Source organism: Geotrypetes seraphini, chromosome 15 (genome assembly GCF_902459505.1).
Source record: "Geotrypetes seraphini chromosome 15, aGeoSer1.1, whole genome shotgun sequence".
In the NCBI taxonomy this organism is placed as follows: Eukaryota; Metazoa; Chordata; class Amphibia; order Gymnophiona; family Dermophiidae; genus Geotrypetes; species Geotrypetes seraphini.
Window position 1 is genome coordinate 51,085,230 of NC_047098.1, and position 21,535 is coordinate 51,106,764.

The 21,535-nt window shown below is 41.2% G+C and overlaps 1 protein-coding gene across 4 annotated transcripts in view; it reads right to left on the minus strand.

Annotated features, from left to right (window-relative positions):
* HEATR6 (HEAT repeat containing 6) overlaps positions 1–16,331 on the minus strand; it is a 124,859-nt gene extending 108,528 nt beyond the window's left edge. The window contains exons 1-2 of one of the 4 annotated variants that reach the window (XM_033922464.1): positions 15,692–15,933; positions 11,664–11,853 (exon numbers count right to left, since the gene is read on the minus strand). In XM_033922464.1, coding sequence (XP_033778355.1) covers positions 11,664–11,853; positions 15,692–15,870 — 369 coding nt within the window. In that variant the 5' untranslated portion in view covers positions 15,871–15,933. Of the gene's footprint in view, positions 1–11,663; positions 11,854–15,691; positions 15,934–16,312 lie in introns of those variants that run through there. The other 3 variants (XM_033922467.1, XM_033922468.1, XM_033922466.1) reach the window with 3 other exon arrangements.
* Positions 16,332–21,535: the final 5,204 nt, after the last annotated feature.

A 21,535-nucleotide genomic window follows, 5' to 3' on the forward strand; every position in this document is an offset into this window, starting at 1 on the left:
ATTTGTAGTAATATGTTGCATGGCAACTCCTGTCATAATCAATAAAAGTTTGTTATTACTTGCCGATATCTGACTCTTTTTCCTCATAGATATGCCAAATATCACAGTATCATAAGTTAATGCTACAGGATTATCTAATAAAGAATTTATTTGATCCCAGATCGAATTCCAAAAGGCTAATATATAGGTATTCCTTTAGAGTTTCACTTATCACTTTTTCCATAAGACACTGTCATTGGAATTTTATTTTATTATTTATATACCACTTATATCCTAAGTGGTTTACAATCAGGTACATTTATCATATTTCCCTATCTGTCCCGGTGGGCTCAAACTCTAGTGTACCTGGGGCACAGGGAGCAGCGAGGGATTTGAACCCACAACTTCAGGGTGGTGAGGCTGTAGCTCTAACCCCTGCGCCATATGCTTTTATGCTTTTATGTTTCCTTATATATTCCGACATCACTTCCTCATTTCTTTTTGTTATGTTCAAATATTTTATTGATTTTCAAAATAGATATACAAAATTTATGATAATCACTAGAAATATACAATAATCACAAGAAATATACAAAATACAGAAGTTAATTAAAGCAAGAAACTCAATCGCAGCAAATTGATAAAGATCCGATTGTGGATATCCAAAAGTTTGGAAAGAAAGAGGAGGTGTTGTGTTGGGAGATTTCAACCTGCTGGATGCAGACTGGAAAGTTCAGTCTGCGGAATCGTAAAGAAGTAGGGAGATTGTGAATGCCTTTCAAGAGGCTCTGCTCAAATGGTGACAGTTAAAAAACCATCAGAGTGTGGTAATACAATTTAGGTTACAAGGTCACTTAAAAGACAGACATACATTTAATTTACTAAATTCATTTTTAGGACAAACGAAGATTGACAAACAAGAAAGGGTTGGAAGGGAGGGGAGAAATTACAATCTTAAAAGTCCTAGATTTCAAAACGTACAGACTTTAATAAAATGGGAGAGTACCTGAAGAGCAAGCTGTTAGAATGGGAGGACATAAGAGGAGTGGAAAAACAGTGGTCTAAGCTGAAAGGAGCTATAAAAATGGCTACGGAACTTTACGTGAAAAAAAAAAATAAACAAGAGAAAAAGGAAACCGACATGGTTCTCTAAACTAGTGGTGGAGAAAATAAAGGCAAAATAGTTGGTGTTCCTGAAATATAAAAAAAATAAGAAGAGTACAGAAAAGACTACCAGGTGAAACTGAAAGAAGCCAAGAGGGAGATATGACTGGCGAAAGCGCATGCAGAAAAACAAATGGCTAAAAATAAAAAAGGAAGACAAATATTTTCTGATATATCAGTGAAAGGAGAAAGATGAAAAATGGAATTGCTAAACTAACAGATGCTAGGAACCGATATGTGGAGAGTGATGAGGAAAAAGCAAATGTGCTAAACAAATACTTCAGCTCTGTGTTCACGGAAGAAAATCCTAGAGAAGGACCAAGATTGTCTGGCAAAGTTACTCAAGAAAATGGAGTAGATTCTGCGCCATTCACGGAGGAAAGTGTTTATGAACTTGAAAAACTGAAGGTGGACAAAGCGATGGGACCGGACGGGATCCATCCCAGGATACTGAGGGAGCTCAAAGAGGTTCTGGCGGGTCCTATTAAAGACTTGTTCAACAAACCTCTGGAGACAGGAGTGGTTCCTGGGGTCTATAGAAGAGCGGATTTGGTCCCTATTCACAAAAATGGTCATAGGGATGAAGCGGGAAACTACAGGCCGGTGAGCCTCACTTCGGTTGTTGGAAAAATAATGGAAGTGTTGCTGAAAGAAAGAATAGTGAACTTCCTAGAATTTAATGGGTTACAGGATCCGAGGCAACATGGCTTTACTAAAGGGAAATCTTGTCAAAAAAACCCGATTGAATTTTTTTGATGGGGTGACCAGAGGGCTGGATCAAGGACATATGCTAGATGTAATTTAGATTTCAGCAAATCCTTTGACACGGTTCCTCATAAGAGGCTCTTGAACAAACATGAAGGGCTGAAGTTAGGACTCAAAGTGGAGAACAGGATTAGAAACTGGTTGACGGACAAACGCCAGAGGGTGGTGGTTAATGGAAGTTGCTCGGAGGAAAGAAAGGCGAGTAGGGGAGTCCCTCAGGGTTCGGTGCTGGGGCCGATCTTGTTCAATATGTTTGTGAGCGACATTGCTGAAGGGCTTGTAATAGAGTAGACAGAGGAGGGTGTTGAAAACATGAAAAAGTATCTACAAAAGTTAGAGAATGGTCTAATATCTAGCAGCTAAAATTCAATGCAAAGAAATGCAGAGTAATGCATTTGGGGATTAATAATCAGAAGGAGCCATATATGCTCGGGGGGGGAGGAGAGGCTGATGGGGAGAGGGACCTTGAGGTAATAGTGTACGAAGATCTAAAGGCGAAAAAACAGTGCGACAAGGCAGTGGCTGCTGCCAGAAGGATACTGGGCTGTATAAAGACAGGCGTAACCAGTAGAAGAACGAAGCTATTGATGCCCCTGTATAGGTCATTGATGAGGCTCCACTTGGAGTATTGTGTTCAGTTTTGGAGACCGTATCTGGAGAACAACACAAAGGCTAGAAGCGGTCCAGAGGAGGGCGACAAAAATGATAGGTTTGTGACAAAAGACATATGAGGAGAGACTGGAAGCCCTGAATATGTATACCTTAGAGGAAAGGAGGGACTGGGGGGGGATATGATTCAGATATTCAAATACTTGAAAGGTATTAACGTAGAACAAAATCTTTTCCAGAGAAAGGAAAATGGTAAAACCAGAGGACATAATTTGAGGTTGAGGGGTGATAGACTCAAGAGTAATGTTAGGAAATTCTTCTTTACGGAGTGGGTGGTTGATGCATGGAATGCATTCCCAAGGGATGTGGTGGAGAGGAAAACAGTGACAGAGTTAAACAAGTATGGGATGAACACAGAGGATCTCTAATCAGAAAATAATGGGTATATATTGAAGGAACTAAAGCCAGTACTGGGCAGACATGCACAGTATGTGTCCTGTATATGGACATTCAGTTGAGGATAGGCCTGAAAACCCGACTGGATTGCAGCCCTCAAGGAGGGACTTTGAGACCCCTGGTGTAGATGGACTGGAGTGAGCTTTAACAGAGACTTCAGTAGTTGGAACTTAACAGTACCGGGCAGAGGTTTGGATTCTTGCCCAGAAATAGCTAAGAAGGAGGGAAAAAAAAACAAATTTTTAGACTGAATCAGGTTAGGCAGACCAGATGGACCATTTGGGTCTTTATCTGCCATCATCTACTATGTTACTATATGTTACTATCTAGTTGCACCTATCACAGACGATATTCTGTGAAAGAACACTGATTATAAGACAGTACTACTTGTGTCTCCTGCTAGATGTATACAGCAAAACCAATACATGCAGTATCAGTAGAAAATGTGCATGAAGATTTCCCAATGAGCATCACTAAGCAACTTATGTTAACATAACACGAATATTTACACAGAAACACTGAATGTCAACGATCCAAATTGCAATAAGGTTGGACAGAGCTCCATATTCTATGGAATGAACTAGTGGAATGGTGTTTTTCAGCAATAACGCTTTCGTATTTAGTAGATATGCATACAGTATTACAATAAATTCTACTTTGGATAGGTTCTTCCAACAGTGCAAGATATTTTTTATAGCCAAGAACAATAAGATATTAAGCAGGCGGGCATTAGGTTCAGGCCAAGAATGTTGCAAGCCCATGTTGACCAAGAATAATAATTTTAAGGTATAAGAGTTCATGAATGTTTAAGATGGTGGATATGGTATTCCAAACTTTGTCCCAATACAACTTAAGATGTGGGCATTGAAATATCATGTGAGGCAACGTGCCTATGAATTTTCCCCAAGGCCAGCATAGATTGGAGCTTTCATTAGAAAATTTTGCAAGTTTCTGTGGAGTCCAATAAGATCAATGAAGTAGGAAGTATATTGATTGAAGGACTAACGCGATCAAGTAGATTTAAATAAATACTCTAGTCCACACTTTTTTGCCAAAGCTCGTCATCCGAGTAATATCTATATCCAGGTGTCATGCACTCATCAATTGCGAGATAGATACAGAATTTTGTCTCAACAATGCATACCATTTAGAGGCTGCACCTTTAAGTGCATCTATCGTGATGATATATTGAAGGAGATCAGATGTAGATTTCAACTTTAGAATGTCTGGGATTGAGGTGCAAATACTGTTTCAATTGAGGCCAAATGTTATATTGATTGAATGGTAAACTAAATTTATCACAAACCTCTTCAAAAGACAGCCAGCAATTATCAAGAAGATCTTGCAATGTCCATATCACTTGGGGTTTTTTTTATCTATCATTTTCAAATTACAAATCAAGTATCCACTTGTACAGAAAGATAAAGATAAGCCAATAAAAAGTATTCAAATTAACATATCAAATATGAAAATTAATGCAGCTTAACTTCAGTTCAAGTCCACAATTGGGATCCAAGGTATAAATAGCGAGAAATAAGGAAATTTAACAAACTAAATTGCTATATAAAAGGAAAAACAGGCTCTTTAGGCTGAGACAGGATAACAAATAATCAATATAGTCCTCATATTTCCCCTTCAACCTGGGGTGATGTAGACAGGAATGTTGTCAGCTGGCTTGGATCAAAGAAAACATATTTTTTTCCTATGATACTGTATCACACATTTACATGGGTGACGGAGAAAAATGGTCACCCCCAAGAGCTGTAACTCCTGGTTTTCAAAGGAGAAATTTGAGTCTCCTTTTTTGTGTATCCCATGCCAGATCTGGAAAAAAAAAAAACCCACCAATATCTTAAGTCCCAAAAATTTTTTTTGTCTATTTTTAAAGAAAAGCCTAAGCAGCCAGTTTTTATCTGGTACTAAGGCTACTGTAATTAGAAGCGTCGCCGGCTTAGTCAATTCTATATCAGAAAGTTCCCAACATTGCTGAAACATCAAGTGGTTGCTGGTCCCCTTCTTGTGATTGTAATTGTTCATCTCTTTTAATAGGTAGATAATAAACCTGAGTAAGTGGTGGTAACGTATCCTCAGGGATTTCCAAAATTTCCATCATGTATCCCTTGGAGTTATTGTTGCAACCCTTGTAAAATTAATCAATCTAAGACTGTTATTACGGGAAAAATTTTCTAGGGATTCCAGCCTTCTTCTCAAGCTAGTATTATCCTTAATTAATGGTTTCTCTAATATGTTTAGATACTTTCAGTTCTTGATGGATATTCACTAAAGTTTGTTGTATCATCTATTTCAGCTTTCATATTTTTAACAAGTTTCTTGGGCATTAAATTTATCTTCCAACTGTTTTAGCTGGGGTTTAATTGACTTTGCCAAGTCTGCCACAAGATCCCAAAGAGAATCCAAAGTTACTTCTCTGGGTTTTTCCATCTTATAGAAACCACTTGTAGAATAAGAAATCTCACCAGTTGGCATCCTCTCTTCAACAGTACTACCCAGGGTTCGGTTTACCCCTAGAGCTGCTGAACTCTCAGATTCCACAGAATTCTCCTGTAGACGTAGGGAGTTCGTTTCCATACTCCCCTCCATGTTCTTCGTGGCTTCCAAGAGAGAATACTGCCCACTCTCCGGTAGTGCTGCCCAATTCACAATTTGAATCGGTTCACCGATTCACTTCGGGTGAATCGATTCAAATCTGTTCAAAACAAAAACAAACAAACAAAAAAATCGGCTTCCCGATTCGCCTGACCCTCCCCTCTCGCCCTCTAAAGCGGGAGCGGTAACGCTGCTCTTGCTGGCCAGCAGCTGCCGCACCTGCTTTAGAGAATGAGGGGGGAGGGTCAGTCAGGAAGTGCTGCTGACGGCTTCCCCCCCCCTGGCGTCCGGCTTCCACCCCCCTGGCTCCCTGCACTGTTTACCTTCCAGGAACAGCCTGCAAACAAGATCGTGGTGCTAGCGATCTTTGTACTTCTTTGGAGCTGTTTCCTCTGTCGCAGTCCCGCTCCTCCTCTGACGTCAGCCGTGAAAATCTTGACGGCTGAATTGAGTGATAGCTGTATACTGCAGTGCTGGCCCTGAAGCAGTGGACAAGTAACAAGTCCGTGAAACGCTGGCCACATCGGCATGTGTGTGATAAGCACTGCTTGAAAAGTATATCCAGAAACGAGCACTGTTTGAGATAAGTAGTTTTGTCAACTTTTTCAAAATTTTGGAGAAGTGCACATGATTAAATAACAGTAAAGCAATTGAAATTGCAGAAACATTGGTGCAAATTTTAAAACGTTGATAATTTTAAAAAATTTAAAAATTCCTAAAAAAATTTAAAAATATTAATAAGAAATAATTAAGTTATATATGTGGCCAATGATTGGAGCAAGGAGCAAAGATACTACGCTGATTACTCTAGTTTGTGATAACACAACTGCGCATAGGCTCCAGTTCTGAGGCCTGTGTAGTGAAATGCACTTTTCTGGTTGAAGTGGTGTGTGCTATATTGTTTCTATTTTTACTACCACCACTTGGGATATCTGGTGTAAAATAAACCCACCAGGATGTTTAAAAAAAACAAAACACCCAATTAGGCAGGAAAATCAAATCAGAAAACCAATTCAATAGGCTAAATCGAATCAAAATTTTTTTTCCTGAATCGGGCAGCACTACTCTCCGGAAGTACCTCCTCTCATGGGGAGCTGGTAGTCTGAGGAGGAGGGAGAGGTGCTCTGGCGTTGGGGCTCAAAGTTATCTCCAAGCCCAAGGAGATCGCGTCAGTCTTGCCTCTCCAGTGGAACTGCCAACGCCCGTGGCGTCTCCTGCATACGCTGCAGAAGCTCCTCGATGTTGCCGAACGTTGCTGCTCCAGGCTGCCGCGAAGCTCCAGCGACACTACAACCTCTTTATTTTGACATTGGAGAGGAAGTAACAGTCCGAGACAGCAGCGCAAAAGTTGCTGGAAGTAAGAATCTGCGGCATGTTGCTCAGCCAGCAGGGTCTGCGGCCATCTTGGATTCTTCAGTCCATATCACATTTTTGCCATGTAGGAGAGTAGAGTTCTTCCATTTGATCTTCATCACACTATCAAGTTGAAGGAGTACCTTATATGTTGAACGGAAGATATAATTATGTTGTTTTAAAGGGGAAGATATTGACAGACTAAGAGCTATATTGTTGGTACCATGTATAACTTTTTTCAGTGACAGCCATGGGGGTAGGTCAGATACATTTCCCTGACAGTAATGTATGATATAAAACCTGCTTGTATTTCTGAATTGTTGGAATTTGACTCGCTTTGCATGCAAATGTGAATTGATTTGGCTATCTATTTGGAATTGATCATTTGATCTGATGTCTCTTGTTTTTTTTTTATTTGGCAAATTTTGTTTTGACTCGATATACTGACCCTTTATATTGAGAGGATGCTTGTGATGTTGTCCAGACATGTCTGTTATATGTGGAAATCGCAGGGAAAACAAGATTTTATGTATGTGATATGGAAACCACATAGTTGTATGCGGTATATAAATTTTTAAATTAATTAAGGATCCATAAGGAACCTTGATGCATTATAAATGCTTGATGGTATTTTTAAAATCCAAAAAGTTGACTCCTCCGTTTGACTTACCATTTTCGAGTTTGTGCATTGCAATGTGTGGATGTCTATTTTGCCACAGAAATTTGCTCAGGGTTTTTTCCAAGTCACGATATACATTCTTATGAATTAAGTAGGGCAACATGCTTAGTACATAATTTATTTTAAACTATATCATCATTTTGATCGTTGCCAGGCACATCCTCCAGGTGATTTTTAGTGGTGACCATCTATGTGTTAAGTCCTTAATTATAGATAGCAGGTACTCCACATTTAATTTTTCGATATCCTTCAAATTAGGACCTATAAAAAGGCCTACATACTGTATTTTTCACTCCAAAAGACGCTCTTTTTCCCCTCCAAAAGTGAGTGGAAATAAGGGTGCATCTTATGAAGCGAATATACCCTAGCAGCAGAGAGAATTTCACCCTCCCTGGTCCCTGTCCCCATGCGCCATGGCTCTGCTGGTGCCTGAGTGAGGAAGCCAGGATGGTGGCGCTGAGCCCTCGCTGCTGACCTCACCCTCCGTCAGCGATGAGCTCTGAGGAGAACGTCTGCACAGCCGCAACCGCTGATCTCTAACAACAACTTCCGGAGCAGCGGACTGGGACAACAGCTGTCCCCCTGCTCAGGGAGGAAGCTGAGCACGAGGACAAAGAGCACCACTGGTCGGCTTCAACAATGAATTAGAGCCATAGGGCCACAAGCAGCAAGTTCCTGGCAGCAGTGGAGGTGAAGAGCAAGGAAGACAGAGAGAGAGTATGGGACGGAGCCGCTGCAAAATGTCGGTTGGGGTAGAAAGGAAAAAAAGCATGAGAGAATACATTTTAAAAATAAAGGGGGGTATGTTTACCGAACGAGTGTCACCACTGTCCCGCTTTTATTCTGCCATTAGCTTGTGGTTCAAGGCGGCTATATATAATGGGTCATCTCATAGAATCACGCTAAGTGCCATGCTGAACAGCGCTGATTTTTTGGTGCCATATATAGAATTTGGCCCAGAATGTTCAAACACTGTGTATAGAATTCTCCCAGGAGTAGCAATTTTTCCCTCACACCAAATTTGGTCCCATTCTGCTAAATTTCTTAGTTATTTTGCCTCCAGAGAGACAAGACATTCTTGACCCTTATGTATAATTCTTTCCAACAACTGTTGGGTAGGAAGAATAAAAATAGTAGGGTTATAAAGAAAAACTGGGTTATTATTATGGAAGAAGGTTGAGAATTTGCATCAGACCTCAAGGGATCCCAAATGAAGGATGAAACCACAATAGCTGCAGACCTCCCGGGTAGGTTCTAGATTAGTCTAGTAAGATTCAAGGATAAGAAACTAATACATATAAATGTATCTTTTCCTATTATTATGCAAAACCAGTCAATGTGTGGGACATGCCTAAGGTGATCATACGTCCCGTTTTGAACAGGACCATCCCGTTTTTAGATCCCCTGTCCCATTGTCCCCACACACAGCTTCAGGACACTGAAATGTCCCTAAGGCTTTGTTTTATTTTTCATATAGGGAGACCCTTGAGACAGCACTGTGTGTGCGAAACATGTCGGGTCAGACTCCCAGGTCCAGCTGTGTGGTTAAAAGTTAATGTATGATATAAATGACAGTAATGTATGATATAAAACCTGCTTGTATTTCTGAATTGTTGGAATTTGACTCGCTTTGCATGCAAATGTGAATTGATTTGGCTATCTATTTGGAATTGATCATTTGATCTGATGTCTCTTGTTTTTTTTTTATTTGGCAAATTTTGTTTTGACTCGATATACTGACCCTTTATATTGAGAGGATGCTTGTGATGTTGTCCAGACATGTCTGTTATATGTGGAAATCGCAGGGAAAACAAGATTTTATGTATGTGATATGGAAACCACATAGTTGTATGCGGTATATAAATTTTTAAATTAATTAAGGATCCATAAGGAACCTTGATGCATTATAAATGCTTGATGGTATTTTTAAAATCCAAAAAGTTGACTCCTCCGTTTGACTTACCATTTTCGAGTTTGTGCATTGCAATGTGTGGATGTCTATTTTGCCACAGAAATTTGCTCAGGGTTTTTTCCAAGTCACGATATACAACCGCAAATAAACAAAACAACCCAAAAATCATTCGCAATCATGAGAAACCTGAGACAGGTCCGAAAATACTTTGAAAGCACACAATTCCTACTTATAGTACAATCCCTAATACTAGGAATACTAGACTACTGTAACATTCTCTTCCTCCCATGCCCGGCAATTACGATAAGACAACTCCAAACAATCCAAAATACAGCCTTAAGACTCGTATATTCACTGAAAAAACACGACCACATCACTGAAGCCTTCATCAACTCACATTGGCTCCCAATCCAAGAAAGAATCCAATTCAAATTCTACTGCATATTATATAAAACACTACACGGAGACAGTCCTTCATACCTGAACAATCGCCTCATACAAGCAACCAGCACCAGACACAGAAAAACGCACTCCCCATTCATACCCCCCCCATCCAAAGAAGTAAAAAGAACAAAACTACATGACGGCCTCCTAGCCACACAAGCTGCAAGACTGGACAACCAAATCTCCATCCTTCTGATGACCACCCAGGACTATAAGACGTTCAGAAAAGAAATAAAAACCACACTTTTCAAGAAATTCCTAAAACAGATATAACAACATGACCACCAAAAGCCCTCAAGATCTTCATATTACCTCTCTAGCTATCATCTACAATTCATATAATTCTGTAATTCTGTAACTCTGTAATTCTTCTATTCATTGTAATTCTGCTCCTTAAACTAACCTTTTGTAATCCGCCTTGAACCGCAAGGTAATGGCGGAATAGAAATCCCTAATGTAATGTAATGTAATGTAATACACCACATAAAATAATATATTAGTTCACAAAAAAGATATTAACATTGTATAATTATCACAGCATTTAGATAATTTAATACCTATGATGAGGTGCCACGTAAATCTCCCGCTGTTTTGAAGCAAACATAGCGGTGGAGTGGTGGGGCTGAGGTATTTCAGATAAACCATTCATTTTTGAACATACCAACCTAGTATTGCTTTCCCTTTATCACCATTTTCAGGGACAGCATCCTGAAGCTGTGCGCAGGGACAACGGGACAGGTGATCGCTTCCCCTCCCTCCCTGTCGCGCCAAAGCCAGTCTCCCTCCAGCACCCGATTCACCCCCCCCCCTGGTCTGCTACCACTGCTTGCCAGCTTCTTTCCTTACCTCCCTCCAGCGCCAATTCAACCTCCCAGTCTGCCACCACTGTTTGCTACACAGAAGCCTTCTTCCCGACATCAATTCTGTGTGCTTATGTGCGGCGATCAGAGTTGTTGGCATTGGCAGTTGCAAGAGTACAGAGTGGAGTGCCGCGCTGACATTTCCCCCCCCCCCAGTGGCTGCACTTTCCTGAACCTTCTGCTTTGTGCGCAGGAAAAGGGGTGGGGGGACGACGACAGAGAAATAAAGAACCTTTTTGTGTGCAGTGCATCTCTTTTCTCCCTCACGCTCTCCCCCTTTTTATTTTCCTGCCAGGATACCAGCAGCCCCGCGGCCGCGGCTTCCTCTTTTTGACCCTGACTGGATTGCATATTACGGTACTTAAAAGGAAAAAACACATGGATTTGAGATGAGAAATATAGTATGTAATCCTTTGAATACTACTGTTTCTCCCTACAACAAGCTCTCACACTTTTAAAACATTGTATTCTGTCTTAAGTTCCTATCTCTCCAGATTGAGTAACCATTCTAGTTTAATTACTGGGTTTGCCCTTATCCTTTAAGGTTATTTGTGTTGCAGGTTTGGCAAGGTCTAAAAGTTCACTTACAGTTATTTTAGCTGGTTTTCAGTATAAGATTTTTTTTTCTTGTTTTACTCCTCTAAATCTAGGGTGCGTCTTATGGTCAGGTGCATCTTATGCAGCAAAAAAAAATACAGTATTTCAATTTGATGGAACTCCAAACAAAAACAAAGGAGCTGATGTTTTGTTTCTCTTCAATGCAGTTCAGGGGCATTAATTCTGATTTGGTCATATTTAATTTGTAGCCAGAAACCAGCGCATGGGACTCAATTACCTTAATGACTTGAGGAATAGATTCTGGTGTTAAATAAAGCATAACGTCATCTGCGTATGCAGGGAGTTTGATTTCATTATCACCTTGTTTAAATCCATGAATATCCGATTTTGCTCTTATAGCTACCAATAGCAGCTCCAACGCTAAATTGAAGTGTAGCGGAGACAGCAGACATCCTTGATGGGTGCCTCTAGTGGGTTTAAAAAAAAAAAAAAATCAGAGATGGTTATTAATAGAAATTTTTGTTCTTGGACCTGAATATAGCACCGATATCATGTTGATAAATTTAGCAGGTATATCAAATTTGCATAAAGTAGCGTAGATCAAAATGCCTTTTCAGCATCAAGCCCAATAAGTGCAAGTTTTTGGGAAGAAGATTGAGATGCTGCAACGATATTCATTTGCTCAATTCTAATCTGAGGAAGATAATGCCTTCAAAAAGTGATAGTAAAAAAGTTATCTTATGTTTGATCACTTACTACTACAGAATCTTCAGCAACAGTAATTTAAATTATGGTTTCAATGGATTAGATTTAAAGCAAATCAATCCTCATCAGTGTACCAAGAACACCACATTGGCAGTATCTATGTCTCAAAATGCGATAGGAAACACCACCCGCAGGGCAGAAAAAAGCCTTGTGAAACATAAATTGGCTGACATTTAAATAAAGAAGTGGTTTACTAAGGTCTAGTTACTTATATCAAAAAACATTCCAATAACTCAACAGCTCTTTATTCACTAGCTCTATAAGCAGATTGGGTAGGAATCTTGATTTAATTTGAATATTTATAGGCACTGGACTGACTTCTACTTGTTAAAGCTGTGCTGATTATGCTATGCTACTATAGCAATGTGAAAAATATTTGCCCCCTCCTGATTTCCCCTATTATTGCATATATGTCACTCCCAATGATTTCTGATATTTAAACAAAATGTAATATTAGACAATATTAGGAACCTGAGTAAACATAACAGTTTTTAAATTATCATTTAAGGAACAGTTATACAAAACCCATATCACGCATGTGTAAAAGTAATTGCCCTCCAATAAGGTAGGTCTGAATAAGTTAATTGATCATATAGTTTGCTTTATTACAATAACTTTAAATATGAAGACTAATCAGTAGAACTTGATTACATGTTCTAAGCCAGCGGTCTCAAACACGCGGCCCACAGGCCGCATGTGGCTCTCCAGGTTTTGTTTGCGGCCCGCAGTCTGAAGGCGATCATTCTCTTCCTTTTGGAGCAGCAGCCGGCTCGTTCGTTCAAAGCCGCGGGTTGGCGGCTCCTTGCGCTATCCACTCCTGCATCGGAAGCCTCTCTGATGTCACAACATCAGAGAGGCTTCAGACGCAGGCACGGATCTCGCAAGGAGCCGCCACCCGCAGCTTTGAACGAACGAACCGGCCAGACACGCTGCTGCTCCAGTGGCATACCAAGGGGGGGGGGCGGTCCACTGTTCTCCCTAGAGTGCGGCTCATCTAGAGAAGTGGTGCCCAACCTGCTTCCCTTCCCTTCTCACTGCTGCCATCGGGGATCAGGCCGGCATCGTGTTCTTTGATCTCCCTGCTTCTCTTCCCTGTGGGGCTGACCAACTCTCGCGGCCCGACTTCAATTCTGACGTCGAGAGGAAGTTCTGGCTAGCCAATCGCTGCCTGGCTGCCCGTAACGTCCGGGCATATAATTGTAAATAATAAATGTCCGAGTTGGTCGGCCCCGTGCAGAAGAGAAGCAGGGAGATCTCGGCCTGTTCCCGATAGCGGCAGCGGCAACAGCCTATTCCGCGGCGGCGGTGGCATGGGGGAGGGCAGGAAGGAAGGAAGGAAGAAAGAAAGAAAGGTGGGGTGGGGACAGGGAGCCAGAAAAAAAAGCAAAAAATGGGGCACGGAGGAAGGAAGGAAGAAAGAAGGAGGGGGGAGAGGGAACCAGAAACAAAGCAAAAAATGGGGTACAGAATCAGAGAAAGACAGACAGAGAAAGAAAGAAAAAGTTGGGGGAGGGAATGAGGTCTGGAGGAGAGGAAGCATACAGGAGGCTGAAAGAAGGGAAGAAGTATTGGATGCATAGTCAGAAGAATAAAGTGCAACCAGAGACTGATGAAATTACCAAACAAAGGTAGGAAAATTATTTTATTTTCAATTTAGTGATTGAAATGTACCAGTTTTGAGAAAGAAAAGATATTAAACTTTAAATGTGAGTGCTGCAGAAAAAATAGAGTACTTGGAGGGCCGCAAAAAAAGTAGTTAATGTCTTATTAAAGAAATGACAATTTTGCATGAGGTAAAACTCTTTATAGTTTATATATCTTTCCTTTTAACTGTTAAAGGAAAGTTTTATAAACTATAAAGAGTTTTACCTCATGCAAAATTGTCATTTCTTTAATAAGAAATTAACTATTTTTTCTGCGGCCTTCCAAGTACCTACAAATCCAAAATGTGGCCCCGCAAAGGGTTTCAATTTGAGACCACTGGTCTAAGCAGTGCAAGTGTCTACCATACCATAATTGAACAGGACCCCAGTAGAGTTATATTAGTGTCAGATCAGTTTATTGATACATTTATAATAATGCAAAAAGGAAACCAGAGCTTTACAAACAACTGGACCAAGGTATGTACATCCCATCCATCATATAGAAAATACAGACCCCCAAATCCTCCCCCCCCAAACAAGCAAAAGAATACCCTCACCCACCCAAGTCAATAAACCCGTACCCAGTAGAGTTATATTAAAACTCCAAAGAACTTGCCCATGAGAATGGTGAGGGACTGACTAGTTGCTAGAACTGTATGAGCCTCTGGACTATCTCTATGTTGTCTCTCAATGGGATTCACTGATAGCAAAAACAACGTCATGAATTAATGTGTCTTAATAAAATATAAGCAATCAATGGAGGAATAAATAACTATATTCTGTGATGAGAATCTTCAATAATTTTAAATAATCACAGCTCTAATTTATAAATAAATTATGACTTAATTAATATCCTTATTTAAATGTGAAGTGCTCAGACCTTATAACCAGTGTTTTTAGTGATGTCATTAAAACGGGGTTAACAAGGGGACCATCATCGCCTTCACCGTCCCCAAACCACCATTATTGTATAAACAAAACACTCCACGTGAATTGCTATTGTATATAATATACTTATCTTCGCCAGGTGGTTGTTGGTAATGTTTAACCTCGTTGACAAAATTTAAGAACCGTGTTATGTGAGCTTAAAAAGAATTTCACTCTGTGTTTTTCTCTACTTATGGTCCCTGTCCATAAGTAGAGACAGGGAACAGGGACCATAAGTAGAGAAAAACACAGAGTGAAATTCTTTTAAAACTCACATAACACGGTTCTTAAATTTTGTCAACGAGGTTTAACATTACCAACAACCACCTGGCGAAGATAAGTATATTATATACAATAGCAATTCACGTGGAGTGTTTTGTTTATACAATAATGGTGGTTTGGGGACGGTGAAGGCGATGATGGTCCCCTTGTTAACCCCGTTTTAGTGACATCACTAAAAACACTGGTTATAAGGTCTGAGCACTTCACATTTAAATAAGGATATTAATTAAGTCATAATTTATTTCTAAATTAGAGCTGTGATTATTTAAAATTATTAATAAAATATAATAAATATTCCCTCTCTTCCATAGTCTTCCAGCCCCAGACTTCTACGTTTCTCTTCCTTTTTTCTTTCCTCAATCATATTCCCAATCACATCATACACCAAAATATATAAAGGAAAAACCATTTCTTCCCAATCTTTCTCCAAGCCCCCTCGTCGTTATTCCTTACCCCCCCCCCCTCTCCTGAACCTACCCTCATTCTCTCCTCCTTAGATCTGCCGTTTCTTTTTTGGGAGTATCTTTCTCGGGCATATTTTCCTCTCCCCGGCCTTTTTGCCTTCGACAAGGATCTCTTCCCTCCACCCATTCTCTTTGTTCACCTTTTCCCTCCCAGCCCCTCTCTCTCACTCTTTTAGAGTCCCCTCTTTCTCTACCAGGCCTCTCTCGTGTCCCCCTTGCCTTGCCTCCTTCCTGATGCCGACACAGCCGTTGGTATAGTTCTCCGAGATGAGCTGGTCGAAGAGTAAGTTGATCTCGGTGCGGAAGCTCTCGGTGTCCGCCTGCCGGAGGGAACGAAGCTTGCTAAAATGCCGCTGGAAATCGTGTCCGTCCTGTGGCGGACAACATAGATTTTCCAGGCCATGCCGCAGCCCCAACGAGTCACCCGCACCCGCCTCCATGGTCGCCATTTATAGCCGACAAATGTCACCGCGATCTCCAGGGTAACGGAAGAACACTTCCGGAACGCGTCCAAAGAGGCGGGGTCTCAGCGTGTTACGTGTTACCCCAACGCTCTAAACCAGGGGTGTCAAAGTCCCTCCTCGGGGGCCGCAATCCAGTCGGGTTTTCAGGATTTCCCCAATGAAAATGTATGAGATCTATTAGCATACAATGAAAGCAGTGCATGCAAATAGATCTCATGCATATTCATTGGGGAAATCCTGAAAACCCGACTGGATTGCGGCCCTCCAGGAGGGACTTTGACACCCCTGCTCTAAACCGTGGGGGGGGGGGTGAAACAACATTTTTTTAAAAGCCTTGATTAATAACCCCAACACTTTAAATTTAATTTTACATTTCTGTACCTTTCTCCTCTACTGCCACCTCCAGACTATTTGTCTTGCTGCACCCATAGCCTAGGACAGACTGCCTGAGCCAGTAAAGCTTCCTCTATGGCAGTATTCAAATCCAGGCTAAAAGCCCACTTTTTCGAGGTTGCTTTTAACTCCTAACCCCCACTGTAGGAATGCCTGACAAACTTCCTAACCCCCCCCCCCTACTTGTCCTGTTTGTCTGCTTGATTAGATTGTAAGCTCTACTGAGCAGGGACTAATGTACAGCGCTGCATATGTCTAGCAATATATTATACCTTTCAGATATTTGAATATCTGTCTTCTTTGGCATATACAGCATTCCATTTTTGTAAAGGTTGGGGGGAAATTAGAGGATAATTTGAATTGCACAATGTCTTCAACCAACATGGTCAGGAGGGATTTAGAAAAGGAGCCAACATTTAGGGCTCCTTTTACGAAGGCGCGTTAGCGGTTTAACGTGCGTAACAGCACACGCTAAACCGCTGGCCGTGCTAGCCACTACCACCTCTTCTTGAGCAAGCGGTAGTTTTTCGACTAGCACAGGGGTTAGCGCATGATGAAAAGTCACGTGCACTAAAGCCGCTAACGCGGCTTTGTAAAAGGAGCCCTTAAACTTTATTTGAAACATTGGTGGATCTTCTTTGTAAAGGTCATCAGGTCATAATTCTCCAATTTAACAGCTGCTTGAATTTAGTTAGGAAAGTTGGCTCCTTTGGGAATTTTCTGTGTAATCTGAGTATTAAATTTTACACTTCCTGATGATATGGGCTTGCTTGTTCCAGTAACACTTCAAAATATTATTCTTGTACAGTCCCTTTGGAGCCTGAACTATCGGGTAATGCATCCATTCCAGCCTTGGCTGCAGAACTTAAAAATGACATCAACCCACTCTGCCATGTCACCTGTGCAGCCACTCCCCTTGAAGTTCAGTTTGATTCTGCAGCCTTGCTGAGAACTCCTAGTTTTCGTCTGCTCGTGATTTTATTTCTCAATTCCTAGTATTTTATTTTCTTTGGTACCGCGGGTTTGCCCTCTTGCTGCAGGTCAACTCTGTGCGAGTGATCCTTTGGTGGGAGATCACAGACATTTTAAAGTTTGTCTGCTTCTGGAGGGTGCTCTGTAAGTCTGAAACTGCAGTAAACTCTCTGGACAGCCTGCAGATTGAATCGAGTCTCCAGGTTTACAGTTGCTGATGATATGGGCTTGCTTGCTCCAGTAACACTTCAAAATATTATCCCTACAACTATTATACAATCATGTATTGATTTAGTTGACGCTTGGAATATTCAGTGTCATTTGAAACAATATTATTAAAACTAAAATGTTATGGCTAGGTGCATCCTTAAAATATTTAATTACTTTATCCCCTAGGGGAAAAAAACAACTTTTTATTTTTTTCTTTTATCACTGAAGACTATACTTAAACATTTTTATATTGCTCAGAAAACAAAATGTGTCATATCAGCATATAACTAAAAGGCTAGTGTTATCTTATCATTGCACAATTGTGTGTCCCACAAAGCTCTTTCATTGAAGTATATTAATATCAACACTTAACTACTGTTCACATCAATTTTTCAACTTCCAGATGTTTATTCACATCATGGCAATCTCCATGTCCACTTGTTCAGCCTCAACAATTCCATGAATTAAAATATTACTCTTAGAAATATCTCACTTCTAATTGAACCTACATTAAATATTTTGGGATTCCATATTGTCTCTGGAAAGTGCACTAGAAATGACCTGGCAGGTGTTAAAATTGTCAATTAGGCAAACAGTGGGGGGTACATGAGGGAAATAAGCAAAACTCCCTGACTTAACAGTTCTGGGATATACTATTTGATAATAGTGCACATTCATATCAAATAGTGCACACTATTTTCCAAATACTACATGGTATGAATTTGTAGATTTCTTGTAGGGATGGAGGTCTGATAAGTTCTGATCCAGGGCATCAGAACACAGGCAAGGTCAGCACACAGGCAGTTCTGAACCAAGCCAGGTCGGCACACTGACCTAGGCCCTGTGTACGGATCTAGGCCTGTGTTTGGATCTGAGGCCCTATTTCTCATTCCCTCTCCCTCCTGCCACATATACATTCTAAGCAAGGACAAGGTTTGCAGCTTGTGACAGAATGCTGAGGCATTTCTCCTCCCTTCCTGTCACATATTAACCTGACACACATTTACCCTTATTCCTTATCTTGTTTAAGCATCCCTTATATGGGCAACAATCAGACTTTGCCTGAGCAGGTCTTGACTTAAGGCTATAAGGCTAATCAAGCAAGCTTAAGAAGCATGCATTTTAACCTTTGGACTGTCACATGCTATAGTAAGATTTGAGACATATCAGAAATGTACACATTGGGAATCACTTTATTATTAACCATTATATGTATTCAGATGTCACGTGAGATAGTAACTTTGAGAAGCACATGAAATATGTAAACAATGAATTGCCTTGGTCTAATCCTCACTGTAAATGCATTATTATCCTAGACGACATCACCAGCAAGGATACGATTGAACTTATTAGCTTCCTCACCTCCCTTGGCCTCACCCCCCCTGCACCATCCCCAACCCACGAAAAGGGGCACACACTAGACCTCATTAGCTTCCTCGACCTTACCGCTCACAAGACATCAATTGACGACACTCGCTGGGAACATGTCCCCTGGTCTGACCACTTCCTAGGGGCTTTCTGTCTCCCCATCTTTATGTCGCACCTTGGGGCTCCACCCCGTACTTCCAGCCCCATTACCTTCCGCAAAAAAATCACAAGCGACCTGTTCTGGTCTAAATTTCTCAATCTATTCTCCTCTGCCCCTAAGCCTGCAGATTCAGGTACTAATTGGCATAATTGGGTCGCTCTCTCCAAATCCACCTATCTTTCCCTCGCCCCCCTTTCCACTAAATCCATCTCCTATCCCCGCAAGGTCCCTTGGTTCCTCCCATATCACAGAGAGCTAAAACAGAAATGTCGAGCTCTGGAGCACATATGGAAATAATCAAAATGTCTTATAGACAGACAGTCCTGGAGAGTCAATATCAAGTTGTACAATACAGCACTAAAAAAAGCAAGAAAGAACTTTTATGGTGACAAAATCTCCAGGTCCAACAATCAAAGCAGTACTCTATTCAACATCTGGCGCTCCCTAACCTCCAAAAGAGACCCCACCTTGCTCCCCTCCTCTCCCTCAGTCGATGTTCTAGCAAAATTCTTCAACGATAAGGTTTCTTCCTTGAGATGCTCTTTCCCTCCTTCAGTCTCTTACAACTCCCTAGTGCCCACCGATTCCACTCCCACCCTAATGGTCTCCAATCCTATTCCAGCTGACAGATCCTGGACCACCTTTGAGCGCGTATCTGAATCCCTGGTCGTCAATCTCTGCCTCAAACTGAAATCCTATAATTGCTCCTTGGACCCATTCCCCTCCTACCTATACAAGAACATTCCCGCTCAGGCTATTTCTTCTATCACCATTCTCATAAACTCCACCCTTCAGTCGGGCCATTTCTCCCCAGAAATGGGTCATATCGCCTTGACCCCACTACTGAAAAAATCTGACCTTGACCCTTCCATACCATCCAGCTATCGCCCAATTGCAAATATCCCTCTCCTAACCAAGATGCTAGAGTCCATCATTTCTTCCCAACTCTCATCATACTTAGAGAGATTCTCTATTCTTTTACCCTATCAATATGGCTTTCGTCCTAACTTCAGCACCGAATCCCTACTGTCTTCCCTGATTTCAAGGGTTCAACAACTTCACTCTCGAAACAAGTTCGCCGTCCTCCTACAATTTGACCTTTCCGCTGCTTTCAACGTTGTTCACCATGATATTCTTGTTTACCAACTCTCTGAGATAGGTATCAACTCCACAGTCCTAGGTTGGTTCTCTAAATTCCTCCGCTCTCGTTCTTACATTGTTAACATGAATGGCACCTCATCCTCCCCCTGGAAACCGAATTGTGGAGTCCCGCAAGGCTCTCCACTACCCCTATCCTTTTCAACATCTATATGTCCTTCCTAAAACTCCTCCACCTATCCCCCCTTGAAACAATTTACACTTATGCAGACGACATCCTCGTCCTCCTCGAGACCGATTCGAACCTCACCGACCTGTCTAAGAACATATCCTCTTGTATAATGAACCTACAATCCTGGGCCCACACTGTGCAAATGAAATTGAATGAGTCCAAACCAAACTTCTTTGGCTCGGTCCAAAACTAGATCACCTACCCATCTCCATCCCACTACCCTCTGGCTCCTCTCTGCAGCTTGAGTTTTCGAGCAAGGTCTTGGGCATCATCATTGATTCCACATTGTCCTTCAATGACCACCTCCAATCCTTGGTAAAAAAATGCTTTTTCAGCCTTCACATGCTGAGGAAAGTTAGATCCTGCTTCCATCAAAAACATTTTACCCTCCTTGTCCAATCCATCATCCTCTCCAGATTGGACTATTGCAACTCTATCTACTTAAGCCTAACTAAGAAAAACCTCCACAGACTCCAACGGATTCAGAATGCCACGGCCAAGCTCATCTTCGCTAAAAGTAAATTTGACCATGTCTCCCCGCTCCTGGCCAAGCTCCACTGGCTTCCGATAATTGCCAGGGTCCACTATAAATGCACCTGTTTAACTTTCAAAATCCTATATGGTATCCTCCCTCTCTTTATCCCTCTTTCTTGGAATTCCTCAAACCCTAATACCACCAGATCCTCTCACAAATTAAAACTATCCTTCCCCTCGCTAAAAGGCATTTCCCACACAGGAAAGCTAGGGACCTCCCTCTACTTCAAAATCACTGAGCTCTGGAACAACCTTACCTCCCCTCTTCGGAACTTAAGCTCTCTCCAAGTTTTCCGCAAAATCTGAAAACCTGGCTTTTCTCAAAAAATGTAAGTCTCCCTCCAACTTAGGAATCAAGGAAACTCTTATATCTTGGCATCCCAAGTCCTCTAAATTTTCTTCACACTTCTACCTCTAACCCTCTGTTGTAATTCCTTCCTATTTCTCCTACTGTAAACCACGTCGAGCTCTACGAACGTGGAGATGATGCAGTATACAAACCTAAGGATTAGATTAGATTAGATTAGATTATGAAATTATAACCTTGTAGAGCATTAACTAAGTAACTAATAGAGCTATGATTCTCAATAAAAAGGGGGAGAGACCATTCATTTGGAGCGCCTCCTTCCCGACTCTA